Source organism: Grosmannia clavigera (assembly GCF_000143105.1).
Source record: "Grosmannia clavigera kw1407 unplaced genomic scaffold GCSC_113, whole genome shotgun sequence".
Taxonomy (NCBI): Eukaryota; Fungi; Ascomycota; class Sordariomycetes; order Ophiostomatales; family Ophiostomataceae; genus Leptographium; species Leptographium clavigerum.
Genome location: NW_014040831.1, coordinates 2355838 through 2368208, shown reverse-complemented (window position 1 = coordinate 2368208; position 12371 = coordinate 2355838). Strand labels below are relative to the sequence as shown.

At 54.6% G+C, this 12371-nt stretch overlaps 6 protein-coding genes across 6 annotated transcripts; 4 read left to right on the top strand and 2 right to left on the bottom strand.

The window, feature by feature from the left end:
- Positions 1-122: 122 nt before the first annotated feature.
- Positions 123-1494, top strand: CMQ_3944 (d-amino acid oxidase; the record flags this gene model as incomplete). The annotated part of the gene is made up of 4 exons (XM_014319882.1): positions 123-145; positions 221-358; positions 430-527; positions 605-1494. 4 exons carry the CDS (start codon positions 123-125, stop codon positions 1492-1494), a joined length of 1149 nt encoding a protein of 382 aa, XP_014175357.1.
- A 912-nt stretch (positions 1495-2406) lies between these two features.
- Positions 2407-3931, top strand: CMQ_3518 (umta methyltransferase family protein; the record flags this gene model as incomplete). Its single annotated transcript, XM_014319456.1, has 7 exons — positions 2407-2451; positions 2531-2568; positions 2748-2754; positions 2938-3095; positions 3159-3215; positions 3281-3635; positions 3692-3931. The coding sequence occupies 7 exons, from the start codon at positions 2407-2409 to the stop codon at positions 3929-3931; spliced, it is 900 nt and encodes a 299-aa protein (XP_014174931.1).
- Positions 3932-4725: 794 nt separating this feature from the next.
- CMQ_3719 (alpha-mannosyltransferase) lies at positions 4726-6214 on the top strand (the record flags this gene model as incomplete). The annotated part of the gene is made up of 3 exons (XM_014319657.1): positions 4726-4876; positions 4972-5216; positions 5288-6214. The coding sequence occupies 3 exons, from the start codon at positions 4726-4728 to the stop codon at positions 6212-6214; spliced, it is 1323 nt and encodes a 440-aa protein (XP_014175132.1).
- A 143-nt stretch (positions 6215-6357) lies between these two features.
- On the bottom strand, positions 6358-6861 carry CMQ_4126 (eukaryotic translation initiation factor eif1a-like protein; the record flags this gene model as incomplete). The annotated part of the gene is made up of 2 exons (XM_014320064.1): positions 6358-6457; positions 6512-6861. The coding sequence occupies 2 exons, from the start codon at positions 6859-6861 to the stop codon at positions 6358-6360; spliced, it is 450 nt and encodes a 149-aa protein (XP_014175539.1).
- Positions 6862-7790: 929 nt separating this feature from the next.
- Positions 7791-9774, top strand: CMQ_4167 (major facilitator superfamily transporter; the record flags this gene model as incomplete). The annotated part of the gene is made up of 2 exons (XM_014320105.1): positions 7791-8242; positions 8298-9774. 2 exons carry the CDS (start codon positions 7791-7793, stop codon positions 9772-9774), a joined length of 1929 nt encoding a protein of 642 aa, XP_014175580.1.
- Positions 9775-10020: 246 nt separating this feature from the next.
- CMQ_4093 (uncharacterized protein) lies at positions 10021-12312 on the bottom strand (the record flags this gene model as incomplete). The annotated part of the gene is made up of 4 exons (XM_014320031.1): positions 10021-10948; positions 11383-11597; positions 11837-11959; positions 12031-12312. 4 exons carry the CDS (start codon positions 12310-12312, stop codon positions 10021-10023), a joined length of 1548 nt encoding a protein of 515 aa, XP_014175506.1.
- Positions 12313-12371: the final 59 nt, after the last annotated feature.

Here is a 12371-nt window from a genome sequence, read left to right as displayed (position 1 = left end):
GATTCTCCGTCGGGAAACGTCCAATACTTATTGTACTGCTGCGCCAGCTGCTTTCACGACGCATTGAATGATTAGAGCTGTGAGTATTCCGATTGCAATTGTGGCCGCATAGAAAAAACAGAATGCCCAACATTGTGGTAATTGGGTACGCTTGTCTTTTTCTTTCGCTCTCTCTTCCACACACACACACACACATCTGCTGATTCCACCCGGATCACAGCGCCGGCGTCTCCGGGCTCACGACCGCCCTGTTGCTAGCCCGCGACAAGGCCAACACGGTCACCGTGGTCGCACGCCACATGCCAGGCGACTACGATGCCGAGTACACATCGCCATGGGCGGGTGCTAACGTGCTGCCGTACGCGATGCCCCTCTTTATCTCGAAAGAAGGCTTGCCCGAGACTGACTGCCTTCTCTGCGCCTGAACAGGATGAGTCACGAGGCCGACAGCCGATACGAGCGCGAGACCTGGCCGGAGCTGAAGCGGCTAGCCGAATCGGTGCCGGAGGCCGGCATACACTTTCAGAGTAGGTGCGCAGCTGGGCGGGCCGACGAGACGAAGCCGAAGACGACGCAGCTGCTGACGCGCGGACGACGACAATAGGGGCGACGCTGTGGCGGCGGCAGGTGGACCTGGACAAGCCGCGGCTATCGGACGCGCTCTTCTACGAGAACCCGTGGTACCGCGACCTGTTTGACGACTACCGCGAGCTGGCGGCGTCGGAGCTGCCGCCGGATATCCGGTCGGGCGCGACCTTCACGTCCGTGTGCATCAACACGATGCTGTACCTTCCCTGGCTGGTGGGCCAGTGCCGGGCGCTGGGTGTGGTCTTCCGGCGGGCCGTACTGGCGCACGTGGAGGAGGCGGCCGCGTACGGCGGGCTGCTGGTGACGCCGGCCGGCACGACGGCACTCAACCCGCAGACACGGCCGGCCGAGACGATCGTGGTCAACTGCAGCGGGCTGCTGGCTTGCCGGCTGGGCGGCATCGAGGACACGGCCGTGCAGCCGGCACGCGGCCAGGTCGTAGTCATCCGCGAGGAGCTGGAGCCGATGCTGGTGACGTCCAGCGCCGGCGATGGCGTTCCCGGCGAGCTGCTCTACTCCATGCAGCGGCCCTGTGGCGGTGGCACCATCGTCGGCGGCACGTACCAGGTCGGCAACTGGGACGGCCAGCCGGACCCCAACACGGCCGCCCGCATCCTCGCCCGCATCGCCGAGCAGCACCCACAGCTGCGCCGCAGAGGAACGCGCGCCTGTGACCTCAGCATCGTCCGTCATGGCGTCGGCCTACGCCCCTACCGTGCCGGCGGCGTCCGCATCGAGGCCGAAAAGCTGCCTGGCAGCCCCAACGGCCCCTGGATCGTCCACAACTACGGTCACGCCGGTTGGGGTTACCAGGGCTCGTACGGCTGCTCCAAGCACGTCGTCGAGCTCGTCCACGAGGTTATCGCCAAGACCAGCGCCGCCAGGACTGTCAAGGCGTCTCTGTGAGAAAAACGGAAACGGCTTAGACTATTGCATCTTACTACATATTAATTTATCCGTATTGAAACACTGTTTACGTTCATACGAAAAGATGGGTCTGCAAAGCTGTAAGAAGAAATTGTGAAGCTCTAGAATGGAGCGCACTGTGATCGTTCTGACTAATGCCAGCAACGCGGCCTCTCATTGGTCAGACAGATAAAAGTGGGGACCAGCCCTAGTGAAATCTCTGCACCAGTGAAGGCGCGCCATGTACCCTCTCCTAGCTAGTTACAACACACAGATCATCAGCCACATCGTGAAGACCCCATACAGTGCACCGCTACCCCTGCCATAAGCATCAGTTGTGACAGAAATTGAATGGAGAGAAAAACAGCAACTAAACCTAAAATATGTATTTATGTGGCGGCAAAGCCAATTTGCTGAAAACTAAAATGGCTATCTGTTGTATCTTGTGTGCACGCCCTGAGACGCCTCGTCGATTCTAAAAAGCAGAACACTTACGTTGCAGTCTGCTATGGATATGAGAGCGACTGGCTATTGAAACCACAAAATAGAAAGAGAGAAACAGAGAGAGAGAAGAAAAGTGGAAGGGGACATACTGGCGTGGTGTGGTAGGGTTTGTATAACGGGTCCTTGACCGACAATAGCTTCGCAAGATTCGGAGTACTTAAGAAGTCAAAGACCGGAGCCGAAAGGACTGACAGGCGGGAATAACGGTCTGTGATCGTTCTTTTTAATTCCGCTAGTGTTCTATGCTCCACCTTTTGTATCTTATATACGACAGATATGTACTCGTACGGAGTACTCCGTATATATACGATACTCCATATTGTGGTGCGATAATATTCCATCCCTCCTTATGTCCACCTCTGCTTGTTCTCGATAGCGACGTAGAGACGTTCAATACAGGTTGACCTCATGGCTGAAGATACTGTTGAACAGGGCCTGGTGCAGGTGGACAGCGTGAGTAGATACAGCCTTTCTGCGAGCACTCATTCTACCCTTAGTGCAATCTTTAGTCACACACACTAAAATCACCTAGATTCGCGACGATGATCCAGGCTACGACGATGGTGCTTCGTAGGTCCCGGAACCGGTAGACTCGTTTCATTATGAAGAGGTCTGACCAGCCCCTTAGGAACGCCTCCGGCAGCTTTGTTTCGTCCCTGAACTCAAGCATCTTAAACTACAAGCAAGCTTTTCTTCCTCTGTCGTGGGGCAGGGGCATAGGATAAGACTTGACGCTGACTGATTTACAGATACGAGGTTTGTTCCGGGAAAAAAGGATCTTGCAGAGTACTTCGTACTCGTCAAGGTGTTAATGTCAAGCTCTACGGGATAGAACGGGCGTCGCTACCATGCATTTCGAGAGGGTTCCTATCTGATCGTACGTTATCACGACATGGCCCTTCTGATGACCACGTCCGTTCTTAACACGCAGCGTGACAGCCTAACGACAACGAAGAGCAAGAGCGGATGGACCTAGTCCACCATATTTACCGACTGCTGCTGAAGGGCGCCCTCCATCTCGCTCCTATCAGCGAACATCCCCAGCGCGTTCTTGATCTAGGCACAGGAACTGGTATTTGGGCTCTAGAGTTTGCCGAGTTAGACACCCTGTTCTGTAAAACTCCAACTACGCTACTAACTAATAATCTGTTTTTATTTAGCGAATATCCCTCGGCTGAAGTACTTGGCTCGGATTTAAGCCCTATTCAGCCACAGTGGTATGTTGGTCCAGCGACGCTTATTCTTATAAGATATCTTTTATAAACGACTTACTCTTGGATAGGACCGCCCCTAACTGCAGCTTCGAGGTTGACGACTTTGAAGATAATTGGACCTACAACAGAAAGTTTGATTACATCCACACCCGCGAGATTGGAGGCTCTGTTGCCGATATCGACAAGCTTATACAGCGCGCATACGAGCATTTAGCCCCGGGCGGGTACTTTGAGATTCAAACCTCCGTGTCGAGATTTGTATCCGATGATGGCTCGGATAAGAAAGCACCACATTCTGTCAAGTGGGCGTCACTTATTACTGAGGCACTGTCAAGGTTTGGAAAGCCTTGTGACACGGCCCCAGAGTACAAGGACAAAATAAACGCGGCTGGCTTTGTTGATGTCCAGCAGGATATCCGCAAGGTTCGTTTCTTCTGTCTAAGTCTGTTAACTAAATATGCTTGCTAACATCCAGTTAGCTGCCCATTGGTGCCTGGCCAAAGGATCCAGCTCTGAAGACCATTGGCAGATACCAGGTTGTTCAGCAGACACAGGCCGTTGACTCGTATACGCCGGGTATTTTGTCCAACGTACTTAACTGGAAGGACGATGAAATCCAGGTGCTTGTTGCCAAGGCGAAGAAGGATCTTAAGAACCCAGAAGCCCATCTTTACCTTCCTGTCTACTTTATTTGGGGCAGAAAACCGCTTGCAGCATAACCCGCTTAACATGGTCTGTCCTTTTAGACCTTCTTTACTAGTGCCACGACGTTGTACAAAGTATTACGCCAATCTCGCTGTCTGTAAACTGTCCTTCATCTTCAATACTGTTCACACTCTCTGTGGTTATATCTGCGGCTTTATTTTGTCAAGCAGCGACCTGTTAGTTTCCAGCAGAAAAGACGGACTCTTGACCGCACGTTTGGATAAACTTGGCTATAAAAGCCCAAATTCAATGAACACACGCGGCTATGCACGTATAACTTACCCGTTACCCCCCCTGGTCCCCTTTTAGTCCTCTATCCTACTACCCTTATGTGTTTTCTTGCAATCTTCTCTTGTACAAATAGATTCTCCCGATGTCTCTATTTTGCTCGTACTTATCCTTATAGTCTGGACTAGCTGTCTGATTTCAATAAAACACTCCGTACTACTACTCAATATTGGCCAGCCAGTCGTGGGTCTGTTCCAGGCAAGGATGGGAGTGTAAAAGCTAGGTGATTATTGTTTCGAAGGTGCCCTCCTTTTCTAAAAGTAAAAAGAGAGTGCTCTACGAAGTACGGAATATGTAATTTCGTACTTCGTACTCCGTAGTGAAGGCTTTAATTATTCCGTTCTGATTGGTTGACGAGTAGACCCAAGCAATGAAACCACACGTCCCCACTTTACCGTTTCCACACCCCACCTTAAAATCCCGTGAATTCGCTCCAGCTGTCGTCTTCTGGAAAGAAGCTCTATGGCTCGAGAGAGCAGTCCTCGCCCGATTCATACGCCCCCCTCTCCTAGCCCGCACCATGGCTCCGATCAGACCGCCAATTTACTCGCAGGCTGTGCGCTTCGTTCTCGATGTCGCCAACCGCCGCAGTCCGTTGTCCAAGCTTGTTCCTGTGGCTCTGCTGGCGCTGGACGCCGTCCTCTGCTGTCTGATCATATGGAAGATCCCGTGTAGGTTGCCCATACAGCTACCCTCCCTTCCTATTCACTATTCCTCGCACTCCCCCTGGCTCCGGAACCTGCTGACCAGTTGTACTCACGAGTAGACACCGAAATCGATTGGGTCGCATACATGGAGCAGGTCGGCCAGTTTGTCGCCGGCGAGCGCGACTACACTCAGATGAAGGGCGGCACCGGCCCATTGGTCTATCCGGGCGCCCATGTGTACACATATTCGGTGCTATACTACCTCACCGACCAAGGCAGCAACATCTTGCTGGCCCAGCAGATATTTGCGGGCTTGTACTTGTTCACACTGGCCGTCGTCATGCGTTGCTACTGGCAGGCAGGAGTGCGTTTGTTTCTTGTTTTCTCTCTCTTCTTTCTTCTGCTCACATGGCTAACCTTCTCGTCGACACGCAGGCTCCCCCATACGTCCTTCCGCTGCTTGTGCTATCGAAGCGGCTCCACAGCATCTACATACTCCGCTGCTTTAATGACGGCTTCGCCGCCCTCTTCCTCTGGCTCGCCATTCTCCTGCTGCAGCAGAAGCGCTGGACGCTCGGCGCGCTCGCCTACTCCTGGGGCCTCGGCATCAAGATGAGCCTACTGCTCGGCCTGCCGGCCGTCGGTGTGGTGCTGTTCCTTGGCCGTGGTTTTGTCGGCGCTCTGCGCGCTGCCTGCCTCATGGCCCAGCTGCAGATCGCTCTCGCGGTGCCGTTTCTGGCCGCAAACCCGGCCGGCTATCTTGGCCGTGCTTTTGAGCTGTCGCGCCAATTCTTCTTCCGCTGGACCGTCAACTGGCGCTTCGTCGGCGAGGCCCGCTTCCTCAGTCGCCCCTTTGCCTTCGGTCTGCTCGCCCTGCATGCCGCCCTGCTCGCCGTCTTTGCCACCACCCGCTGGCTGCGCCCGACTGGCCGCTCACCCGCATCGCTCGTCCACACCGTGCTAGCCTCCCGCCGGCTGCCCTTTACCGACCGCGAAGAGCGCCTGCTCGCGCGCTCGGCTGCCTCGCCGCGCTACATCGCCACCACCGTACTGACAGCCAATGTCGTCGGCTTGCTAGCTGCCCGATCGCTGCACTACCAGTTCTATGCCTACCTCGCCTGGGCCACGCCGTACCTCCTGTGGCGCTCCGGCGCCCATCCCCTCGTGCAGTACGGCCTCTGGGCCCTGCAGGAATGGGCCTGGAACGTCTTCCCCAGCACGCCGCTCAGCTCAGCCGTCGTCGTCGGCATCCTGGCTGTCACGGTCGCGCTAACCTGGTGGGGCGCCACTGATGAGTACCGACAGGTGCTGCCGCTCGAAAAGGATGAGGCCGTCAAGAGGAAAAAGTCTGCGGAGATGTAACGGCGAGTGTGTACGATAGACAGAGTTGCAGAATAGAAGTAAAAGGGAAAGCCATAGACGCTACCACCCAGTGCTCGTTCCCTTAGGTTCTCTTATGGCCAGCCCAGCTTGACTCTTTTTCCCTCTTTTTTCTGTTCTTCTTTTCACTCCTCGTCTTCCGAATCGCTGGGTGGCATCTTGCCCATGTTGGACTCTTCCTCATCGTCCGAGGTCTCCACCGTAGCCTTGGCGAACTCGCGCGGCCTGGAGGTCAGATATGACATTCCAGAAAAACTATCAGATCCAGCAAGCACTAACCAGTATTTCTGCTTCCGCCACGCCTTCTCGTCGCGCACCACGTTCACGATCTGGCCCATGACCCGACGTCCGGCCTCCTTGAGCGCACCCGCGCTCTCCAGGTCCACGAGCACATAACCGCCTCGTCGCATGAAGACGGTGTTGCGGAAGCGGGCATCGAGCTCCACCAACACCTTGCTGTCGGTGTCAACAGCAGCAGTCGTCGCATTGCTGGCTGGCAACAGGCAGCTGTACAGATTGTTGCCCTCGGCCTGAATGACACGAGCCAACGACTGTGTTGGCGCCAAGGTATCCGGCGGAGTGGCAGACTCCTCGAGAGCCGCGTGGAGGATTCGGCGAGAGCGCCCCATGGCTGCATTCAGGCAAGGTATAAGTTGAAAGTTTGGCCTGGATGACGGTGTCCGTTCCAATTGAAACGCAGTTTGCATTGCCTGTGAAATTCCACACTGCAGAAATTTAGGAAAAATAATGTACTAAATCGGGCGCTCGGACCACTTGACATGCCCACCCAATCCAGGACTTCTGTTCGCCAGGCACAGCTTTTACTCACCTGGCCTTTTGGTGTCTTCAAAGGCTTTCATGCTTCTTGTGCCTGTGGACCCCGTTCAAACTAACCTCTTTTTTCCAGGTACATTTCTTTGGCTGGATGTACCAGAAATACATGACTGCAGGCCAGCGACCTCGCATGATCTGCAGTTACGCTCTACTCTACGCTATCTCAGGTCCGGCTAGGTATCGTACTCGTACTCAATACTTGCCTTCACCGAGTCTTGCTTGCCGACACCGGACGATGAGATCAGCCGGTTGCATGAGCCCTGCAGTCGACGTGTCTGTTATCTCTGTCATACCACCTGTGAGCTCACGAAGTGCCGTTCCACCAATGGCTGCGCAATCTCCTGCCATACTTTGGAGCGGGAAGAAGCCGGAGGGACATTTGTGACCATAAACTTTGCTCGTAAATCGGACTGACCTAATTCGGAAAGTCCGTCGCGCATGACATCCTGTCAAATAATATGCGGCCGCACGGCTTAGAAATTCTCGAATGTCTGTAACTGCTAGTGGGTTGGGCTTACAAACTTGGCTGTTGCCCCGGGTTTGGTTCATCATGAGGACCACTGTGCCTCTTGCCCTTGTTCGAGAGTGCCATTGCTCCATTGCTCCATTGTTTCTTTGTTTACCCTGACGGCTGCTCCTTCCGTTTCGCTTAACTTTTTTTAAAACGCTTCCACTCGACCTTCACCAAATTTTTGTCCTCGTTCTTGGTCGATTCTCTTCCAGAATGATGCACCAGCTTATCAGCATCGAGTCCTCGTCGGCTCCAGCTCTGGAAACGACGTCGACGTCGACAGATACCCGTCAATTCGATGTCCCTACACGGCCGGCTAAGGCCATCTCCCGCATATACGCAGCCGTGCCGCTGAAGGAGTCCAGCGCCAGAGAGTATGAGCAGCGCAGCAATCGGGAGGCCTTTGATGCCAGCGACCTCGAGCGCAGTCGTCCGGTGACGCCTACCGGACTGGGAGATATCGAAGATGACGATCCCGGCAGCCCAGGCAGCCCCGGCCGTAACGGCAACGGCTTGAGCGGCGACGAGGCCGATGGAGTGGAGGCCCTGCAGAGCATCTGGGATCCGTACATGAATCGCTTCCGTCTGGCGACCATCTCGCTCATCAACTTTGCCAACGGGCTGAACGACAGTGCCGCCGGTGCTGTTCTCCCCTACATTGAGAGGTAGCTGCCAGTCTCCTTCCTGTACGCGATATGTCGAAGCTGACTCGACTTTCAGGCACTTTGGCATTGGCTATGCGATTGTGTCGCTCATTTTCGTTGGCCTCGCCCTTGGCTCTATCATGGCTGCGCCCGTTGTGGATTTAATCCGTCGTCGCCTCGGACGTGGCCGCACGCTTGTCTTCTCGCAGCTGCTCATGGCTGCCGGCTGCATCCCCATCCTCACGACGAAGGCGCCGTTCCCGGCCATCGTCATCGGCTACTTCGCTGTCGGTTTTGGCGAGGCCCTCAACCTGGCCATGGGCAACACCTTCTGCGCGAACCTGCGCCAGACCACCGTCGCCCTTGGCCTGATGCACGGTTCATACGGCATCGGCGGCATTTCTGGCCCTCTTATTGCCACTGCCCTGGCCGTGGCCTCCGGAGCGGCCGCCAATCCGGACAACAAGACTGCAGCCGCCTACTCGTATTACTACTTTGTGCCGTGTGGCATCATGTTATTTACAGCCGTTGCCGCTGGCTGGAGCTTCGCGGGCTACGAGAAGGACGACAATAATCAAGTTGGTGCGGCCTTGGAACTGTCCAACGCTGGTGTGCTGACGGAGTCTCCGTCTTTGTCTCAGCAGCGGCAGCAACGGACTCTCGGCCGGAACTGGCGCGGACATTCACGCGCTGCCTCGCAGGCAGCCTCACGAGCCCCGTCGCCTGAGTCACTGTCCCTCGTACCGACATCCTCGCGGCCTGCGCCGACACCGCTGCAGGCGTCCACGGTCAACCCGACGCCGGCCATGTCATACTCATCCACCACACGGTTCATGACAGAACCTGTCGGCCGCGCGTGCACCCCGATTCCCGCTGCAGCCGCCATCTCTGCTGCTGCTAATTCTGCCAATGGATCGACGCGCGCTCGGCAACGGCCACAGCGTCCACATATGTCTCCCTTCTTGGCAGTGTTCTCGGCGCGCATGTCCCGAGTTGTCCTTCTGGGCGCGTTGTTCATCATGTGCTACCAGGGCGCCGAAGTGTCGATTGCCGGCTGGGTGACATCGTTCCTAATTGCCGATCGTGGTGGTCACGAGCCCAACGTCGGCTATGTCACGTCTGGTTTCTGGGGTGGCATCACGCTCGGTCGGTTCCTGTTGGCCGGGCCTGCCCACCTGATTGGCGAGCGTCGTGCTGTGTATCTTTGTGTTGTCGGCTCGGCTATATTCGAGCTTCTGGTGTGGTTCGTTCCCAACGTCATCGGGGATGCCGTTGCCGTTGCCATTGTCGGCCTGCTGTTGGGACCCGTCTACCCGTGTGCGGCCGCGGTTCTGATGCGCAGCATGAACCACCGCGAGCGCGTGACTGGCATCGGCATCACAGCTGCGTTTGGTAGTGCTGGCGGTGCTGCGGCGCCCTTCATCACAGGCGTGCTGGCCCAAGCGGTTGGCACGTTCGTGCTGCATCCCATAGCCCTGGCGTTGTTCGCCTTTATGATTGTGTTTTGGTACAATGTGCCGGTATTGCGGAAGCCGACTGAGTTAAAACTATAGACATGAAGTGGAGAATATAAGAATGTAGACTTGATGATAGTTACGAGTAGGAGCTTGCACGTTGATCTTCTTTCTTTCTCGATGATTCGAGGTCTATGAATTAATAGTGAAAGCGTGTCTCTAGATGGATGCCTTACATAGAGATCTTAGTCTTCCAAGCTTAGCAACCAAAAAGGATGAGAACCGGAATAAGGCCTCCAGAAAGTGATCCGTCCCCTCCATCCCTCTACTCCTTCCTTGCAACCGCTATGACTTGTTGATGGCATCAGCCACAGTCTTCCGGCCCTCAACGATGGCTTGGACGGTCTTGTGGATGTCGGCGAAGCTGTCGAATTCGGTGTACGGCACACTCTCGCGCTGGCAGTAGCTGACGAGGTCGCGGCCGGCCTTGGCGAACATGAGGTCGGCCTCGTGGGCAGCCGAGAGGTCGGACACGCCGTCACCGGCGTAGAAGATGGTGGGCCGTTCGGCCGGCGGCAGGTGAGAGTACTTGCGGATCTCGAGCGACTTGTCGTGGCCAAAGGGACTATCGTCGTGGTAGACGAGCTGCCAGCCCGCGGCGTCCTCGTACAGCCGCTTGCCGGGACGGGCCTCGACCCCGTTGCTGACGATCTGCAGCCGCCGCGCGACGGCTTCTTCGCCGAGCCAGTGTGCCAACAGTCCGTGGATGACCGGCTGCATGCCGCCGCTCAGCACGACGATCGGCACGTTGGCGCCCTCGGCCCAGTCAAAAAAGGCCTGGAAGTCCGGGTCGATGCGGATCTCCCGCTTCAGCAGCGCGATGCAATCGCGGTACGGCGTCGTCACGATCGAGTCCATCATCTCTTGGAACGAGTCGCGGAAGCTGCGCCGGCCGTGCAGCACGTCCTCGTTGCCCTGCTTGCGCAGCGCTGGCCCGAACCCGAGCGTGTCCGTCATGAAGTCGTTGGTGTCCTGCAACGTGATCGTGCCGTCAAAGTCGGTGAAGAAGACGAATTGCGGGCTCGTCGCCATCGCCGGCCTCTCCACGGCCGCTTCGGCAGCTGCGGCGGCGCTCATCCTCTCTGGCAGCACGTACGCGACGTCGTCCTGATTTGCTGTCGATTGCGCCGAAACACAACCCGGTGGAACGATGTCGACAAACTGGCACGTCTCGGGTTCCCTTGTCTTCCGTATTTGGCGCCTGAAAGCCCCTCTGGATAGCGGTCAAGAAAAGTTGGAACAAGTTTCGGATTGTTGGCAGTAAAGGCCGATATATACCGCTTCTTCCTCCTGTTACTAGGATACATCCTCTTCTGCCTGACTTACTCAGCCTGCTTAAGTACACCCTTAACAAGCAAATTGTCACAATGCGCTAGTTATCCAAGATCGTCTCAATGAAGTTGTTTTAATAAGAAAAAAAATACTAAAAATACTAAATACTGAAATTGTCTCAGTATATATATTGAAGATTTCAAGGTTAGCTGTTATGAATATATTGAATGAAAGCTAGCTTGTCTGTTTTTGTACTTTTCTGTTTAGTGAACACACCCTTGTTGCTTTCCTACCGGCCAAGACTTGTTATTGCCATCAAAAATGGGTGGTGTAGGTCGTATTCAAGAGTATCTTTGCGCTCTCATATTGATGAACATGTCCTCCAAAGCATCGTGCGTATCCTTCACTCGGTAGCCCAGATCACCAAGTTTTGAGACAAGCTTTGTCGTGTCAAAGATGGGATTACACCGCGGAGCCTTCAGTACTGCCTTCTGGTCTTCCAGCTCAAAGTTCTCCCATGAAAGCGAAGGGCGAATGTATTTTTTGGCCAAGGACAGGATCTGGTTATTGGTGAAAGGTTGCGGACTGATCTGTAGGCAGCCATTGTCAGTAAACTCTCGGCAACATTTCCTAAGAAAATAACACCGATAATAGTTTTCGAGAGAACTTCTTAAAAAACAGACATACTAAATTATATATACCGGTCTCAAGATTTTCGGAAAGCAATATAGCTCCGGGCAACAAGTCGGGCAGTATGGTACCAGACTACGAGTTGTAGGATGCATTAGACATGTACTAAGTAGTTTGAAATTGCTCGTTGTAAGCCTACCGCTTGTATGTTCAAAATCTTCTTATACTCCAAAAGTTTGGTAAGAAGGTTATTTGGATCCAGGTTTGCAGCGATTGGTGCTCGGACACGAAGAAGGAGAAGATTTGGATAGTGCTTGATGGCCTGCAGTTGAAATGTTTTGAGATTAGTTATGAGTAAACATGAAAAAATATCGCTGTCCGGCTAAGACATACATTTTCGCTAATCAGTCTGGTAAACGAGTAGAAGGAGCCAGCGTAAAAGGGCTCGTCTTTTTCATTAAATTGGGTGTCGACTGGGTGATCAAGGTCGTGTTCATAGATGCAAGCTGACCCGAACTGAGTGATGTGTATGCCAAGAAGAAAGCAACAATCGACCAGGTTCATCACACCCAGGATGTTTGATCGCGCAGTCTCAACCTTGTGGTCCTCGCACCAGTCGGCATTCGGCAGGCCACGTATCCCGGCAAAGTTCATGACACGGCTTGGGGCATACATTTGAAGATCCCTGTGCGTGCTCAAATTAGAAGCTGTTCTGGCTGAGATAGTTTAATTGT